The 18,395-nt window shown below is 43.0% G+C and overlaps 2 protein-coding genes and 1 non-coding gene across 3 annotated transcripts; 1 reads left to right on the top strand and 2 right to left on the bottom strand.

Moving 5' to 3' along the window:
* Positions 1 to 5,449: 5,449 nt before the first annotated feature.
* On the top strand, positions 5,450 to 13,648 carry LOC148358984 (diablo homolog, mitochondrial-like). Its single transcript, XM_088345911.1, has 6 exons — positions 5,450 to 5,617; positions 8,607 to 8,694; positions 8,765 to 8,890; positions 10,100 to 10,210; positions 11,406 to 11,502; positions 12,452 to 13,648. The coding sequence occupies exons 1-6, from the start codon at positions 5,508 to 5,510 to the stop codon at positions 12,655 to 12,657; spliced, it is 738 nt and encodes a 245-aa protein (XP_088202037.1). The 5' UTR covers positions 5,450 to 5,507; the 3' UTR covers positions 12,658 to 13,648.
* Positions 8,335 to 8,532, bottom strand: LOC148358985 (U2 spliceosomal RNA). The gene has a single exon (XR_015851930.1). It is a non-coding gene; the product is annotated as a U2 spliceosomal RNA (small nuclear RNA).
* Positions 13,649 to 17,035: 3,387 nt separating the features above from the next.
* Positions 17,036 to 17,941, bottom strand: LOC148358983 (odorant receptor 131-2-like). The gene has a single exon (XM_088344939.1). It carries the CDS (start codon positions 17,939 to 17,941, stop codon positions 17,036 to 17,038), a length of 906 nt encoding a protein of 301 aa, XP_088201065.1.
* Between the last annotated feature and the right edge of the window lie 454 nt (positions 17,942 to 18,395).

Genomic DNA, 18,395 nt, shown 5'->3' with positions numbered 1-18,395 from the left:
GGCATGACGGGATATGGAGTTCTTGAGAGTAAACGTGGAAAACAGCTTTTTGATCGCCTTTTTCACCAAGAAAATAAAGAGAGAAGAGAGAGAGAGAGAGGCTCGATCACATTATCCATCCATCCATTATCTGCACCGCTTATCCCAGTAGGGTCGCGAGTGTGCTGGAGCCAGTCCCAGCTATCTTCGGGCAGTGGGCAGGGGACACGCTGAACAGGTTGCCAGCCAATCGCAGGGCACATAAAAAAGACAGCCAATCACACGCAGGGACAATTTGGACCGGCCAATGAACCTGACATGCATGTTTTTGGAATGTGGGAGGAAACCCACGCAAGCACGGGGAGAACATGCAAACTCCACACAGGAGGTTCGATCTCATGACCTCAGAACTGTGCCGCACACACGCTAACCACTGCACCGCCGTGCTGCCCTCAATGACATTAATCGGAAGGTAATCAAAAAGTAAAGAAAGAAAGACAGAAAGAAAAAGAAACAAAAGAGGAAATGGAACTGGAAAACAGATTAAAAGATGGAAAAAACAATATGAGAGATAATGAAGGAGAGAATGATATAGAGTGAAAAAGGAAAGACACTGGAAATGAAAGGGGAGAGGGAGAAAGAGGGACATAAAAAGAAAGGGGGGCCAAGAAAGAGAATGAAAGATAGAAATAGGGAAGGAGTGAAGGAAAGAAAGAAAAAAATAAAGAAAGAAAGAGTGCTCAAAGGACTATACAAATAAAAAGACGACTACAAAGAGAGTGAGAGATCCGATGATGACTGCCAACTCGATTGGACCTTTGTCGACTCAGTGAGGGATGACCTGGTACTGCTACGTGCTGCTCTGACTTTTGGGTTTCAAAGGAAGCCAACCTGCCCAGGAAAAAAACCCCAAAACATTTAAAAATCATTTTCTTTGGCCGATGTGCCTTGACATTTTTTTCATAAATTTTAATGGTTCCAAAAAAAAATGGCTGAAAATCACTTATAAAAGTTATAAAACAATTGTTGTCGTGAACATTGTTGTTCACCGTGTTGTTAATATCAGTAAAGACAATTATAGTAATTCTAATACGTCAGTAAAATGTAAATGCGTGATATGAAATGCTGTATAAAGTCCAATTTGTGTTTGGTGGCATGTGTGCGGATGAGGTTGATGGTTAACCCGTGCAAAAAGAGCGGTTGGAGCCGCTTTAAGCAAGCCTGGTTTACTCTCTGACCTTGGTTAACCTTGGAATCATCATTCAAGAAACAAAAAAATGTAAAAATATCTATATATTATCAACAAGGTGAGTTTGTCTTGTGATTTTCCTTAATTTGTCAGAACCAGAACAGATACAGGACCCAATCGCGTGACGTTCTCACACAAGCCTTTTTTTAATGGGAAATGGGGAGTCATGTACGTTAGGAAGCCGGACTGGCGTGGAAAAACGGGAAGCCAGAGACCGACGAGATTGATAACGAATCAGGTTAACGAAAATAAACAGGAGAAACTACACAGGAACAAAAACTGGAGAAAACAACAAACAGCACCAAAATAGAAGGAAAAAAAAACAGGTCGATGGCCGGGACGGAGGAGCAAAAACATAAACAGGGCCAGAAAAGAGGTCGGCAACGGGAATCAGACGTAAAACAGGGCAGGATAGAATCAGGAGTCACAAAAACTTGCCTAGCATGTAGCGTAGGTTCGCAGACGATCCAACAAATGATGACAGGAAGGTGGGGGTTTGAAAAGAGATGAGCAGCCAATCAGCGTTGGTACCAAAGGAGCAATCAATAATCATGACCAGGGTTGGGTAGGGTTACTTTAACTTGATTACTTTCAATTACTTTTGGATTACTCCAATACCAAATATGCTAATAAAAGACAAAATAAACTAAATATGAATAAACTTACTTAATTTTGTGCAGGCTTGGGGAGTAACGGAACACATGGAACGGCAAAAATGATGTTGGCAAGCTGTTTGGATTTATTTTCATTTTGTTTCTGTCGCATTTGATGTTCGTTTTGCCGGAGATCAAAGCCAGGGGAGAAAGCTTACCACGTGTTGTGAGTCATCATTTTATTCATATTTACTTTCTTTTGTCTTTTATTAGCACATTTGGTAATGGAGTCATCCAAAAGTCATTGAAAGTAATCCCGTTAAAGTAACCCTACCCAGCCCTGATCATGACATACTTTTGCTACAGAGTCATTCAATGACTAACCCAGCTACTTTTTGGACAGAGTAGTGAGTAACTGTAACTTGTAACATTTTAGCAACCAAAAGCAATTTTCTCCCTTTCGGCGTTCTGAGTCGTAAATAAAGATGCGTGGAGCTGATGATTAACTCCAGGAAAGACGTGCGTGATCGACTAACCTTAAATTGTTAGCCAAACACGACTTGTTGACTTGGGTGGGGGGGGCAGAGGTGTGGTCCCACCGAGGGGAGATTTGGGGGTCGCTTTCCTTTTTTATCGATTGAGGTTTTGCGTCACGGCTGGACGCCGCGTCCAAGACAAACCCGCAACGCAAACACACTACGTCCTCTTTACCTATTGGATTCTTTTTACTATATCATATTTTTCTTTTTTATATATATTTTTTCTGAACCGATTTGAGATTTCTTAGGACCCAAAGATGATTATTTTTTTGTCATAGCCCAGAACAGGAAGCAGAACCCAAGCGCGTAACGTTACTCACAAATTATTGAGGAGAAGAGGAATAAGTGCACACTCGATCCGGGGATCGTTGGTCGCGGAAGTAGATTGATCGCAATGACGAAGTCGTCAAAATCAAACAGATCAGAGTGAGAACAAAACAGGGGCAAAACACAGGCAAAACAGGGATTCACAGGGCTTGGCGAAACAAGATCAAAACACAGGCAAAAACAGGGATTTACAGGGCTTGTCGTATCACAACAGAGTTTAGCAGAAGTTTAGCAGACAGACCGACAAAAGGCGACTGACAGGACGGAGTTTAAATACTGACAGGGAGCAATCTGTCAACGTGTTTCAGCTGGTGTCCATGGGCGGGGCCAATTGGGCGCCCTGGCAACCGTGACAGAACCTTGCGCCACACGGCGGGGAACAATTGGGCACCATGGAAACCGTGACATTTTTAGGATTTTCGACAGTTAGCGTTGGCAACTAGCCTAACCAAAACAGAAAGTATTACTGGTGGCTAGCTACCATCACTGATGTATCTTTCAGCATTAGCAGGAACCTTTGCAGATGTCATTAGCATTTGTGACTAGCTTGGCCCAAACTGAAGATATTATTTGCTGCTAGTTTGGCTGACACAGATTCCCTCATCTGAGACAATTGGATTCATTTTACTCCATTATTTTTTTCTTTTTTATATTATTTTTTAACTGATTTCTTTGGACACAAAGATGATTATTTTTAGAATTTTGGACATTGCAGTTAGCATTAGCAACTAGCCTAACCAAAACAGAGGGTATTATTAGTCGCTTGCTACCTTCACTGATGTATCTGCCGGCATTAGCTGCAACCTTTGCCTATGTTGCCATATTAGCATTCGTGACTAGTAAATGATTTTATACATTTTGACTATAAAGGATTTTATACGATTGACTCATAATGCAATGAAGAATTTCACTGAGTGGGCTTTAGTTCACTGTACAAGGTCAAGGCAGGCTGTCCGAAATGCATAATATTTTGTCAGCTTTCCCGACATTGCCACTTGCATTTGTTTTTGCTGCGACTGTGAATGAGCGAATGAGTTGTCTGTCCCTGTGTGCCCTGCGATTGGCTGGCAACCAGTTCAGGGTGTCCCCTGCCCACTGCCCGATGATTGCTGGGATGGGCTCCAGCCCCCCGCGACCCTACTGAGGATAAGCGGTACGGCTAATGAGATGAGATGAGATGGTGCTGACATGGACACTAGCATTGGCAGCTAGTTTTACTGACGTTGCCACTCGCATTAGCTTTAGCTGCTGCTGGTTTTGACGCTATCATTAGCAGCAAGTTTCGCTGATGTCGCTACCAGCATAGCTTCTGCTGCTACCAGCACAGACACAGACACTAGCATTAGCACTTACATGCGTAAACATTGCCACTATTATTAGCTACTGGTGCTGACACGGACACTAGCATTAATGGCTAGCTTTGCTGATTTTGCCTTTAGCATTAGCTGCTCCTGGAGCTGACGCAGACACTAGCTAGATTTACTGACGTTGCCTCTCTTATTAGCTTTAGCTGCTACTGGTGCTGACACGAACACAATCAGGGCCAGCTGGATTTCCTGACGTTGCTACTCGCATTAGCTTTAGCTGTTACTGGGGCTGACACAGACGCTATCATTAATGCTAGCTTCGCCAACATGAGCGCTAGCATTTGCAGCTAGCTTTCCTGACATTGCCACTTCCATTTGTTTTAGCTGCTACTGGTGCTGACACTAACATTAGCAGCTAGTTTCACTGATGTCTCTACCAGCATAGATTCTGCTGCTACCAGCACAGAACAGACACTAGCATTAGCACCTAGATGCGTAAACATTGCCACTACTATTAGTAGCTACTGGTGCTGACACGGACACTAGCATCAATGGCTAACTTTTCTGATCTTGCCTCTAGCCTTAGTTGCTCCCGGTGCTGACGCAGACACTAGCAAGATTTACTGACGTTGCCCCCCTTATTAGCTTTAGCTGCTGCTGGTGCTGACACGAACACTATCATTGGCAGCTAGATTTCCTGACGTTGCTGTTCACATTAGATTTAGCTGTTACCGGGGCTGACACAGACGCTATCATAAACCCTAGCTTCGCTGACACGAGCGCTAGCATTTGCAGCTAGCTTTCCCGACATTGTCACTTGCATTTGTTTTTGCTGATACTGGCGCTGACATGGACACTAGCATTGGCAGCTATATTTCCTGACGTTGCTAGTTGCATTAGCTTTAACTGTTACCCCGGCTGACACAGACGCTATCATTAACGCTAGCTTTGCCGACATGAGCGCTAGCATTTGCTAACTTTTCTGATCTTGCCTCTAGCCTTAGTTGCTCCCGGTGCTGATGCAGACACTGGCTAGATTTACTGACATTGCCACTCGTATTAGCTTTAGCTGCTCTTGGTGCTGACACTAACATTAGCAGCTAGTTTCGCTGATGTCGCTACTAGCATCACTTCTGCTGCTACCGGCACAGACACAGACATTAGCATTAGTGGCTAGCTTGACTTCTTCAAAGGTCTTCTGAGGTGCAAATCCGCAAAGTGTGAGCAACCCGACGGGGATGAACCACATGCTGCTTCACCAGGTCCAAAGGCCGCGATTATGTGACGGATATCAGACGCACGTATGTAGCCTCGCCGGCCGGAATCTTCTGTATTTTTTGTTGGGACGAGATAAGGCGAAAGAAAGGTATCAGCAGCACTCCGAGTCAACAGATCGATACCTCTGACGCAAGGTGACGCCGCCCCGACCGCCTATAAATGCCCGGTGCCGGAGGCCCGCTAGCCACAGAAGACCAAAACTTTTGACTCCGAGAAAAAATCACAGAAAAGAAAAATGCAAGCCGTGGGCCCGTGTTCAAAGTGCGCCGTCCGGACCACCAAACGACTTTTGGGCTGGCACCGGAACCTTCCCGGTACTGGAGAACCGGGCAAAAAACTGCTCAGGTACTGTTAAGACCGAAACATTTTTTACCCTCTGATTTTGCTTTGTGATATTGTTACAATATAAAGAAGAATACAATATATCTGTTTTTTTCAAAATTCAGAAGTAATATTTAATAAAATCTGATTTCAAAGAGTGTAATACATTTAAATGCTTGTCCAAACATTTCCATAAAATCATATCGAGCTAAATAGCATAAACTATTGTCAATATTATACCGTAAAATTAAAAATGAATATATTGAGATGAAAAATGAGATGTAATATTGATAGAAATATCAAACTACCTTAACTTCTGTTGGAATGATCTAAATTTAATATCAAATAAATAATGCAACAAACAAAAAGGCCCATTTTATTTATACATGCGTATATTTATATATACTCTACTGCAGGGGTGTCAAACTCATATTAACTTTATTTACTAACTTAATTAAAGAGAAAGAAAAAAAAGAGATAAAGAAATAAGAGAAAGAGGGAGGGAAAAGGAGAGAGGGCGGGACAAAGAAAGGGAGAGAGTGTGAGAAACAAAAGAGATGAAAAGAGAAGTCATGAGAGAGGGGGAAAGAAAGGGAGCGGAAGAAAGAAATCCAAAGAGAAATAGAAAGACAGAAGGAGAGAAAAGAGAAAAGAAAGCGTGAAGGGTTGGAAGAGAGAAAGAGAAAAGAGAGAAAAAGAAAAAAGGAAGTTAGAGCAAAATAAGTTAAAAAGACACAGAGAGAGAAAGAGACAAAGAGCAACAAAGGAAGAGAAAAAGAGACACAGAGGGTGAAAGAGACGGAGAGTGGGAGAAAATGGTGGAAACGAGAGAGAGAGAAAGAGAGAGATAAATACAAGTACAGTGTTTTTGTTCGAGGCACCTGACTTTGGCAACATCAAGTTGACATATTTCAACCAGCTCATTTTTCTCTTGCGCTTCTCTGAGTATTGTCTGGCGGATTCAATCCCTTAGCGGGCCTGATCTGGCCCACCGGCCGCCTGTTTGACACCTGTGCTCTACTGCATGTTTCTTCTTCCGAACCATTTTTAAAAAAGTACTTCCCAAAGACACACCACAGGAAGTGGTACCCTTACAACCAAGGCGGTTCTTGGATCCCCAAACCATGATATATTTATGTTTCTACAGTATATAATAAATACAGTTATACAAAATATATGAAAAATAATTTATACATAATGTATAAATAAAATATAAATACCAAAATATAATCATTATTAATCATCAATATAAATATAGATGGTGAAGGGAAGCTAAGAATAACTGATTTTCACGCAGCTCGAACTGGCCATATGATGCAGAGGGGGTAAACCAGTATTTGCTGTCGTGCACCTCTGCTGATGAAGCGTTGCATGAAACAGCAACTCAGCCCTTGTTGTACTGTAAGCTTAATGTTCGGTGTCAGGTTGGGAAGATATGGCTTTGGTGTTTAGATAGATAGATAAGAGTCAGGAGTCACAAAAAGCTTGCCTAGCTGGGAGCATAGGTTTACGAGTGTTCTTAGGAAGGCGGGAGTTTAAAAGAGTCCAACAGCCAATCAGGGTCCAACTCAGTAATCACATACCTTTGGCGCCCCATGCCCTGTCCTATTTTCCCTTACAAAATACAAAATAATCTTACGCCATATTTTTTTTCAAACGTGTTTATTTATTTCGTTTAACATGTTATATTGTACATGTGTTTTGTTATACCATATATATTGTTAATGAACATTTTGTTGTGAGACACTGAGTTGCTGGACATGAATGAGCTTTATTATAAAAAAGTTCAAAAATGAAGTCGCTTGGACGTTCTCTGTAGAAGGAAAAAATACATGCAAATAGATTTAAGTAGGATAACACATTTTCTTATTCAAATTATGAATTCATTTTCTGCATTCAATTATTGTTGGTAATATACTGATGAAAGGGATAACCACAAACCTGTCTTTTTTCATTTTCTCCTTTTATACTTCCTTTTTTTCTTAACTTCTTTATACATAATCATTCGTAATATAATGCATCAAAAGCAAGTGAGCCGTTGGAGAGCCGGCTCTTTAATGAGTTGAGCCGAAAAAGCCGGTTCTCTAAAAAGAGAAGGACTTCCTTTCACTACATTAACCTCTCGCTTCGTTTGCAAGGAAAAAAAAACAATACCGAGATAGAGGCTACCGCGGCGAACTCGTTTGACTCGATTGATTTGCTGTTTGGTGATCGTCGGTGTATACCGGATGGTAGCCATCATTGAAAAATGTGCGGTTTTCCGTACAGATTTTTTTGCAAGTCGTACACGTCTTAAAATGCATAATTAACAAACTTTTTATGGCAATAACGGACAGCTTGACAGGTATGTAATCATGACACATAGATGCCAAGCAGCCTGTATGATTAATATACCACAAACGGAGGACTAAATAATAAAGAATCAAAGTGAAATTTTGAGTCTTTTTGACAAGAATGCAATGTATGCAAATGAGGTCCCTGATGCTAAGATTTTGGTTTAAATAATTTTATCGACACTTTTAACAGCAAATAAATACTTCTTGTTTTTTTTTTGTTTTTTTTTAGCAAATAAACAATGTGAGGGGGGGTGGTAGAGGTTTATTGTTCTATATTCTTTATCAATTATCCATTATCCGTTATCGGTCAAATCATAATACACTACAAAGCCAAGAGGCCGAGACACTTGGTCCCAGCCAAGAGGCTGAGTCAAGGTCCTAGCCACAGGCCCAAGCAGCGATCAGTGCGAATGCACCGTTCCCGGAGGTACTGCGATACCGGGCCGATGCGTGGAGTGGACAGAGCAAGCTCTTATTCCATCTCCCGATTGCAGAAATCAATTGTTGACAGTCATGATCATGGTTTCATAGACAGTACGCAATCCTGTACACAATTTTAAAACCACAGTTGGCATGTGAGGTTTGGCGCAACCGTGACGTCAGCGTCGTGCAACAAAGGGGAAAAAGAGGGAGAATGAACCCACAAATGCAAACTTCTTGTCCTTTTTTGGTTGCAGCAACGCTCCAGACGCCCACTTCATCAGCAGAGAGCCAACAAAGACCACCTACATTCTGAGCCCCCTGGAAGAAGCGTCGGCCTTGCAGGTATGTTGCCTTCAGGCGCCGTGGGAAAAAAGAAACGTCAAGAAACACTAAAAAATGGTTTTATCCGCAGCAAGCCGAGCATCTGAGCCACGAGGCCCTGATTGGGCGCGCCGCCTCCTTGGTCGCCGACGGCACCGGAACCCTCCTATCGCAGAGCACCTTTGCCCTGGTACACGCCCTCCAAGGATACGCCCAGGTGAGACCGCGCCCACTTTATCAGGAAGTTATTTCGCTAAGTTCGAAAAACATTTTGGTCTGATTTTTTTCTTTTGCAAATGAAAGAACTTAGTGTTTTAAAGGCCTAGTGCGTGAAGTCAAGTGACCCCTAGTGGTGGAAAAATCATTCATTCAAATATAAAACAATTGATTAAAAAAATAAGCGACCACACACACACACACACACACACACACACACACACACACACATCTGGAAAACATTGCCTGCAGGCAAGTGGCTAACAGGAGTGGCTAGAGAAGGAAACAGGGAGAAAGGGAGATGATGCATGTATCACAGGACGAGTGACACTGAATGACAGAGCATGAGCAGCAATTTATAAGAATAGCGGGTAGATGATAGCTCTACCCTGCAGCCAAGTAGCTAACACGAGTGGCTAGAGAAGGAAACAGTGAAGAAAGTGGAAGATCCCCGAATGAAGAGACTTGGTTGAGTGACACTGAATGACAAATATTGAGCATGAGCAGCAATTTATAAGAATAGCGGTTAGATGATAGCTCTACCCTGCAGCCAAGTGGCTAACACGAGTGGCTAGAGAAGGAAACCGTGAAAAAAGTTCCCTGAATAAAGAGACTTGGTTGAGTGACACTAAATGACAAATATTGAGCAGCTTACAATAAGAGGAGTAGCTAGGCTATAGTTTAGCTTGTCCTGCTTCATCCTTCACTGTCACTTGCTTTCCACAACTGTTCATACAAGCAAATGTCACAAAGTTCCGTGATTTAGGCATCTGACCCTTTCTTTTTTACTGTTTCCTTTTCTAGTCACTCATGTTAGCAACCTGGCTGCAGGCTACGGCTAGCGGCTACTGTTAGCTACTTTGTCCTTCAGTGTAATTTGCCTTCCGCACCAAGTCATGCAAGCAAACATTGCTTAGTCCAGTGATTTAGACATCTGGTGCCTTTTTATTACTGTTTCCTTCTTTAGCTACTCATATCAATCACTTGGCTCCCTGGTAACTGCTATTCTTATTGTTAGCTAAATAAAACTTGTAAACATTTACTGGCCTTTTTTGGTAGCTTCTTCAGCTAGCCGCATAAGGTGATGTAGCCACATTTAATTTTTGTCAGATTTTAAGGTTTTTCGAACGCCAAGAAGCAATTTTCAGGAAAAACAAAAACAAATGAAAAGGATGCAACGAATTTTGATGCGTTTTGTTTCATTTGTCAGGCCGTGCACTCTCGCGTCGTGCTCCAGAGACGTTTCCTCACCTCGTTGGGAAAACTGAGCTCGGCCGACGAAGACTTGCTCCAGCGGGCCATCTTTGAACAAAAAACGCAGGTCAGCCATTTTGTTAGCATTAGCAGTGAGCTCCACAGGCACAGGCATTCGCCACTAGCATCACCATTCCAGAAAACTGCAATATTTGCTAACCTTCTAGCTAGCATTAGAAACTAGCTGTACTGACATGGACACAGTAATGAAATTGTGACTAACCGTTCCAACCTAGCTACTAGCATTAGCGTCTAACTTCACAGGCACTGACACGAGGATTAGCCTCCAATATCACACAACCATTAGCCTTTAACAACACTCTCACACATATATCTGCATTATCTTTGCCAACCTTGTGGCTAGCAATAAAAACTAGCTTAACTGACATGGACACAAGAATTAGCCGCCCACTTCTCTCTTCTGAATTAGTGACTACCATAACTTTGCAAAACTGCTATTAGCATTAGCGGCTAACTTAACCGACACTTACAAAATGATTTGCCTCCAGTGTCACACCTCTGCATTTGTGACCACCTTTGATGTTAGCATTAGCAACTAGCTTAACTGAAACAGACACAAGCATTAACCTGTTGCTACACCAATGCAGACTTCCACATTAGTAGCTAGCTTTGTCAAGCTGGTTATGGGCATTAGCAGCTAGCTTAACTAACACATAAACAATCATTAACCTTGAGCATCACCAATGCGCACTTCTTCATTCGTGCTAGCTTTACCAATCTGGCCTTAGCACTAGCCAATTGCTTCACTGACACTAACTTAAGCATTAGCCTCTAGCATTGCACTGTTGAATTAGTAGCTAGCTTTGCCATCATAGCCATTAGCATTGGCGGCAAGCTTCACCGACACAGGTACACACTTTGGTGGCTACCGATGTACACCTAGAGGCTAGCATTAGCAGCTACCTTCACTGTCATAGTTTTACATTTTAGTGGCTAGCGTTTCCAACCTTGATGCTTGCATTTGCAGCTAACTTAACCGACAGAATCTATAGAAGCATTAGCCTCTAGCTTCACCGACACAGACTTGTATATTAGTGGCTAGCTTGCCAACCTTGCTGCTACCGTTAGCAACTAGCGTAATTGACACTTACACAAGCCTTAGCCTCTAGCACCGCCACTTTAATCTATCTTTGCCTTGTTACTACTCTTAGCCACTACGTTCACAAATAGAAACTTTAGCATTAGCGGCTAGATTAGCATTGTCGGAGCCTCGACATTAAGATTGTTATTTTCTTGTACAGGTTAGCGAACATCTGGACGAATGCAAACGCTTCGAGAGCAGCTGGAACAAAGCCGTCGACTTGTGCCGGATGGCGGCGGAGGCGGCTAACGCGTCAGGTAAATGAAACTATTTCTGTGCCGTCGACATCAAAGAATATTTTTGGGCAGAATTTGTTTAATTTGAATGACCTTGTTCGCATTTACTTTTTTCGCATTCTGAACCCTTGCAATGTTTACAATGCGTTGTTATAGATACAATGCTAGTTTTTGGCGCAAAAATAGATGCCTCTAGTTTTTATGCCTAGACGATAGTAGTTTTTGACATAAATTATTTCTAAGACGCTAGTTTTTTGAGAAAATATGCTATTTTTTAACCCAGGAGAAGACACTGATACAACGACGCTAGTTTTCGGCGCTAACTAACTTCTTGGGTTCTATGGAACACTGTGTTGTTAAAAATTGTACGCTAGATTTTGGCGCTAAAGTAGATGCTACTTTTTGGGGCAGACGATTGTAGTTTTTGGGGTAGAATAAATCCATTGTGCAAATTTTCTGTACAAAGACGCTAGGATAAGATACATAAAACAGTGCTAGTTTTCAATATTGAGTAATAGCAATATTGAGTCCTCACAGGCAGAGCAAGCATCGGCTATAGTCCAGCTAGCGTGGCTGCCCATTGAGCGGGGGCCACAAAGTTGTGTTATCAAAAATACTATGCTATTCCTTTGCTAAGCTAGATGCTGCTAGTTTTTGGTCCAGACGATTGTAGTTTTTGGCATGAAGAGGCCCTTTTTCCAGCCAAGAGAAGATACTAATAAAATGACGCTAGTTTTCAGCGCTAACTTGTTTGACACCACCATTTTGGATAAACATGGGCTAGCTCCATCACGTTCATAGCTGACACCGGCTAGTATGGTTGCTTGTGAAGCAGGCCTGCAACGATGTGTTATTAAATATGCTATGCTAATCATGTCAGTTTTTTTTTATATAAAGACGCGAATAAAACTGTGCCTGTTTACGACGGTAGCTAGCTAGCTTGTCTGACACCACCATCTTGGGTCCTCAGGGGCGGAGCAAGCGTCCGTCACGTTGACGGCTAACATGCAGCTAGCTCGATCGCACGCCGAGCGGGCCCGTGACGCGGCAGCGGCGGCCGACAAGAAGCTAGCCGAGACCAAAGCGGACGAGATCCAAAGAATGGCCGAGTACGCCTCTTCATTGGAGGACGTTGAAGAGCTGGAGGTCCAAGAGGCCTACCTCCGAGAAGACTGAATAATCAATCACCAATAAGACAACGCTAGCTTATTTGCTAACATAATGACTTTATCATTTTCCGTCATCGAGGTAGATGACGCTCTCTTTTGCCCCGGAAGAAAACAACGCTAGTTTTTGCATTACAAAGTACCTAAAAGAGAAGATACCGCTAGCTATTTTGCTAAAGAAATAACGCTAACCTTCGGTGCAGACAAATACGATGCTAGCTTTTGTCTTCGGGGTAGATGCTGCTGCTATCTATTGGCCCAGAGGAAGACAAGGCTAGCATAAAAAGAAGAAATAGAAGAGAAGATCCCTCTAGTTTTGATGCCGCTAGCTATACAATGCTAATTCTTGCAATAAAAGATGATGTTAATTTTTAGAACGGTTAGCATAGTCCCTTGCAGCTATTATATGAAAGTTAGCTTAGCACAAAACAATGTCCTCCATAAAAGAGACAGTGCCTAGCTAGCAGTGTGGAATTAACAATGTCATTCCAAGTTGAGGCGTTTCCCTGGGGCAAAAGTTTGAAATCAGAGGACTACTATTTAAAAAAAAAAATCACAGTATTCTTGACAAAAAATGTACATTGCTAACATCTGGAGCCATTTCCTTTAGAGAAACAATGTTGAATTGAGTTAATGAGTTTCACCCGCCCAAATGTTGAGCCTTGTGGTTATAGCATCTTGCTATGTTGTAATACTTCATTGATATTGACAAAAATCTTGTAGCATTTGCTTAACAGAAACTATGTTGAAATGAGTTACTTTGTTTCATTTACAAACCTGGAATTCCATCAAGGCACTTGCGTTTGTTGCCCTCTAGAGGCAAGTGTGTAATTCTACTCATTTGGGGGGCGTGGCCAATGACTCCGAGGACTGTCATTGGTCATTTATTTATTGCTATTTATTTGACGGATGGAAAAAAAAATCGACAGTCCGTTCTTTTCCAAAACAGGTTGACGACCATGAACAATGAAATCTTTATTAAAAATATATATTTCTATGGATCTTTTATTCTTGTAATTATTGTCCACAAACAATTGATACTATTTTCTTTTTAAAAAAATGTAATAAAAAAAAACATTTTCCCAAGATAATATCGCTCTTTTTAAGCAACATTTTAGGTACTTTGCTTTATTGAAAAAAAAAAACCCCACTTACACAGGTCATTTGTTTCATAACTTAAAAAGAGTGCCTTTTTTAAAAATACGTATTTTATCATTATTTATGTCATGATTACTGATGTGATTCGCCTGTGCCCGTTCCTTTGGCGCCAACTGCTCCGGACCCCGATTGGCTCCCTGTCTCTATTTAAACCCTCGTCTATCTGTCACCTGTCCGTCTGCGAACCTCAGTTTACTCTAGGCAAGCTTTTCGATATTTTCGACCCTGACTCACTCCTGTTTTTGCTCCCGTCTGTTTCCCGACATCGACCCGCTTTTTGATCTTGACCACGTCTACTCTCCTCTCCTGGCTTTCGACTGGTTGCTGATCACGACCTCCTGTCCCCGCTACTGACCTGTTTTTTCGTTCCCGACACCGCCATCGCTCGCCGCTTCCGCGTTCAGAGCGACCTGCTTCCCGCTACCGGCGATCACCGGATCGTGTGTGCAATCCTTCCCTTTCTTCCTAATAAAACTGAGAGAACTGTAACTCAAGTGGGTCCTGTCTCTGTTCTGGTCCTGACAATTTATCATTTACTTTTACAAACGAGGATAAAAAGAAAGAAAAAACATTTCATCTAGAGACAATAAATGATTTGGCGAAGTTCGTTTTTAGAGCATCACTTTAAGAACATTGATTTATTTTTGTTTCCCAACAGCGGCCTTGCAGCCATGTAAGGCCCTAACCTGTTTATTGGGGCTATTAGGGGTTCAGTGTCTTACCCAAGGACACTTCGACATGTAACACGGACGAGCCGGGATTCAAACTGGGATCTCTTGATCCCAAGACGATCGCTCTACCTCCTGAGCTACTGCCGCCCCCATGTTTGTGGGCAGCACGGCGGCGCAGTGGTTAGCGCGTGTCAGCTGCACCACTTATCCTCCAGTAGGGTCGCAGGGGTGCTGGAGCCCATCCCAGCAATCATCGGGCAGTGGGCAGGGGACACCCTGAACTGCTTGCCAGCCAATCGCAGGGCACACGGGGACAGACAACTCACTCGCTCATTCACACCTAGGGACAATTTGGACCGGCCAATTCACCTGAAATGCATGTTTTTGGAATGTGGGAGGAAACCGGAGTGCCCGGAGGAAACCCACGCAAGCACGGGGAGAACATACAAACCCCGCACAGGAAGTCTGGAGCTGGATTTGAACCCACGCAGGAGGTTCCCATGACATGAACTGTGCCGCACAAGCGCTAACCACTGCGCCGCCGTGCTGCCCTGCTATATTTTATAATAAAAAAAAAACAATAGACCTGTTGTCTTACTCTGTTCTTTTATTTCATAACTCTTTATTAAAAAGTATGATTCAATGGTGCCAAATAATACCAACGTACTGTCAAAACCAGAACGAAGACAGGACCCACTTGCGTTGCGTTTCTCACAAGTTTTATTGGAAGAAAAAGAAAGGATTGCGCCCACCATCCGGTGATAGCTGGACACAGGTCGCTCTGAACGCGGAAGTGGATCTTCCGTGGCGAGCGATGGCGGTGTCGGGAACGGAAAAACAGGTCAGTCAGACAGGAGAGCGAAAACGTGGTCGGGGTTGGAAGCGAGTCGTAAGCCAGGAAAGGAGAGTCGACGTGGGCGGGGACAAAAGAAGTCGAAAGTTGGGAGGGGAGAGTAGACGTGGTCAGGATCAAAAACGGGTCGAAGCCGGGGGACGGACGGAAGCAAAAAACAGGTGGGAGTCAGGGTCAAAAAGAGACTTGCCTAGAGTGAACTGAGGTTCACAGACGGACTGACAAAAGGCGGCACACAGGAGTGGGTTTAGCGGGCAGAGGTGATTCACATCAGTAATCAGGACACGTACATCAAAAATAATTGAGTTTAATTTGGGAGAAAAACGGTCTGACGTTTGTTGCACGAGGCATCATGCAAAGAGAGAAAATATGGACAATTCAATTTACGTCTAACTAGAGTGTGGCAAAAAAAAATCTCATCCTTATCTTCGTTTTCTCTTCAGAAGTCTTCAAACCGGGTGGAAAAGTAGGTCGGCTTGGAGAAAGATGGGCGACACCAGGCTGCTCTGACCCAGGACACACCACAGGAAATAGTGCCCCAAATACCTTAGCCAACCCAACCGCCACCCAAGTCTTTATTACCTGTGTTCACTACGTTATCGAAGACAAGAAAGATTTGAATTGAATTTCCAATTTTAGGGGACTTAGGTAAAGCAAACCAGGTTTAATTTTATATACAAATGAATCCAATTTACATTAGGAACATTCCATAAAGGCATCTTGTAGGCAAACATGTTTTGATTGAGAGTATATCACTCTGATTTTGACAAAATAACTGGAATACATGAATACATCAAAAAACTATTTGGTTTTATATTATGACAGGACGGTGGACAACAGATAACCCAATAAGAGCAATAGAGTAGCCAGTGGACTAGTACGGAAAAAAAGCTCACCATTCATAGTGATTTTCTAGGAAATGTAACTGCCATGATCAGTGTTTTTCAAAACAATGTTTTATTAGTGGACTGTTCTTATTCTAAACCAATTGTTTTCAAACCGGTAGCCCTTCAGGCTAATCTGTAACAAAGAAGTAGCTCTCAGGTTCAAAAAGGTTAGCAACTCCTGCATCATTTTTTTAGATTCGGACACACTTGGCTAGCATTTTTTTAAAAATATGATATAACAACAATAGTACCAATATCAATAATAACAGTTGTGATATAACAATAACAAAAATAACACAAATTGTTCCAAAGTTTGACTCCGCACACAGACACACACATACTTTTCCTGGCGGTTCTCACCTTTGGGATTATGAATTGACCACAGCCCCTTAAGTTATAATTTCCTTCTTTCCGAATGAATCATTTTTGGATGTTTTCTGGCACTATGTCTTTGTTGACTTTAAATAGCAGTTGTGCCGTGAAAAACTTTCTCTTTCTATCTCTATATTGCAGCACCATCCATTTTTACTTCTTAATCTTGATTTGCCTTGCGATTATTACGTTGATTTTATTTAAATTTAAAGATTATTTATTTATATGCATCCATACTTTTAGGTTAACTAATTAATGATGAATACAGGTTACCAAATCAATATAGTTATTATTTGAATAGAAAATGTTTGTGTCATCTGCAAATACAGTATTACTATTTTCAATAGTTTTGATACATTGAAAATATCGTTAATATATAAATGAAATCACTGTTTTGTTCCATAAAGCATTCTGGCAGGGAAAAACGGGAAGAAGATGTGGTCAACCTCAAGGTTTTCCGCAGAGGAGGTAAAACTTGAGGGCGGTGAAGAACATCTTGTCCCTCAGACCGTAGACCAAAGGACTGAGGCAGCGCGGCGCCAGAACAAAGGCCACGAAATTAAAAAGGCGAAAGACGCGGAAAAGGCCGAAATCCACCTGCAACAAAGCGTTCTCCATCGGAGGGAGAAGAAGGTAGATAAAGCAAAGGAAGAGCTGGAAGGCGTGAAGGCTAACCGTGCTAAGTCCTTTCCTGGAGGCTTCGCCGCTCCCCGCCGCCTTCGCCACGATCAAAATGCGTACGTAGCAGAAAACCACGATACCGCCCATGGAGAAGAAGTACCCCAGGTCCAAGGTGGTCCTCAGGTGGGTATGCCACCTGTGGACCTCCAGGTGGTTCACGGCGCACATCAGTTCCGCCGGGAAGCGTCCCGCGCTCACCGCCGGCAAGATGGCCGCCAAGAAAAGCACGGTGGGGACGCTACTCACCCCCCCGATGAGGACCGCCGTCCCCAAACCTCGCTGGCCGGAGCAGAGCTCGGCGTGACGGAGAGGCATGCAAACGGCGACGTAGCGCTCTAAAGTCATGGCGGTTAAAGTACAAGCGGTGGCCATGAAGGAGACGGCGAGAAGAACGTAGAAAAGCAAGCACAAGGACAAATCGATGGCCACGTGCCAGGAGTACAGCAGCATGAGAAGGTCGCTGGTGATGAGGAACCAGCAGTCGTTGAGGAGCATGTTAGCGAAGAGGATGTAGCGCATGGAGGACAGGAAGTGCTCCTTGGTCAGGAAAACAAAGAGCTGGAAGAAGTTGATGCTGAGGAAGATGCCCAGGAGAACTTGGAGGACGGAGGTGATGATCAGATTGCTTTGGGCGTCGGCGATCTCCGGCAAAGACTGGTTAGCTGCGGCCATTTGTCAAAATCCAGTTGTTCCTCGCCTGTGTTCCTTCTCCGCGAGGAGAGCCGTCTCCTTTTGTAGCTCACTTTCGGGAGCGTCATCTCCAATCAAAGAGAAGCAGCGGTGACGTAACTCCTCTTGTTTGCTTCCATAGCGCCCCCACAAAAAAATGCTGGGGAACTTTAGTAGAACACCAAATATTCCATAAACCTAAATGTGATTTTGAAGGTAAAGGATGAGAATAATGGCAGAATTGATCTACTGAACCACAGGGGAGAGCACCAAGATGTCAACAGCATAGCCCAGAAACTCACAGGCTACGCTCTGCCCAGTCTGGAGGACATCGCAATCCACAATTACGAACAAATGACATTATGGCAGACAGAAAAACCTTATAGAGTCAAAAAAAATCATGGGCTGTTCTCTGCCCAGTTTTGGGGACATAACTGGACCAGAATTGATTTACAGA

The sequence above is a fragment of the Urocampus carinirostris genome, chromosome 10 (assembly GCF_059441175.1).
Source record: "Urocampus carinirostris isolate Australia breed hairy pipefish chromosome 10, RoL_Ucar_1.0, whole genome shotgun sequence".
NCBI classification, from domain to species: domain Eukaryota; kingdom Metazoa; phylum Chordata; class Actinopteri; order Syngnathiformes; family Syngnathidae; genus Urocampus; species Urocampus carinirostris.
Note: the sequence above shows the minus strand (reverse complement) of the source record. Positions and strands in the feature narration are given on the sequence as shown.

What these genes read in the sequence shown, in the direction of transcription:
- LOC148358983 (XM_088344939.1), bottom strand. Translation starts at nt 17,941, where the DNA reads ATGGCCGCAGCTAACCAGTCTTTGCCGGAGATCGCCGACGCCCAAAGC.
- LOC148358984 (XM_088345911.1), top strand. Translation starts at nt 5,508, where the DNA reads ATGCAAGCCGTGGGCCCGTGTTCAAAGTGCGCCGTCCGGACCACCAAA. An exon ending in CCCTCCAAGGATACGCCCAG is followed by an intron (nt 8,891 to 10,099) that starts GTGAGACCGCGC and finishes TTCATTTGTCAG; the next exon opens with GCCGTGCACTCTCGCGTCGT. An exon ending in GGAGGCGGCTAACGCGTCAG is followed by an intron (nt 11,503 to 12,451) that starts GTAAATGAAACT and finishes TTGGGTCCTCAG; the next exon opens with GGGCGGAGCAAGCGTCCGTC.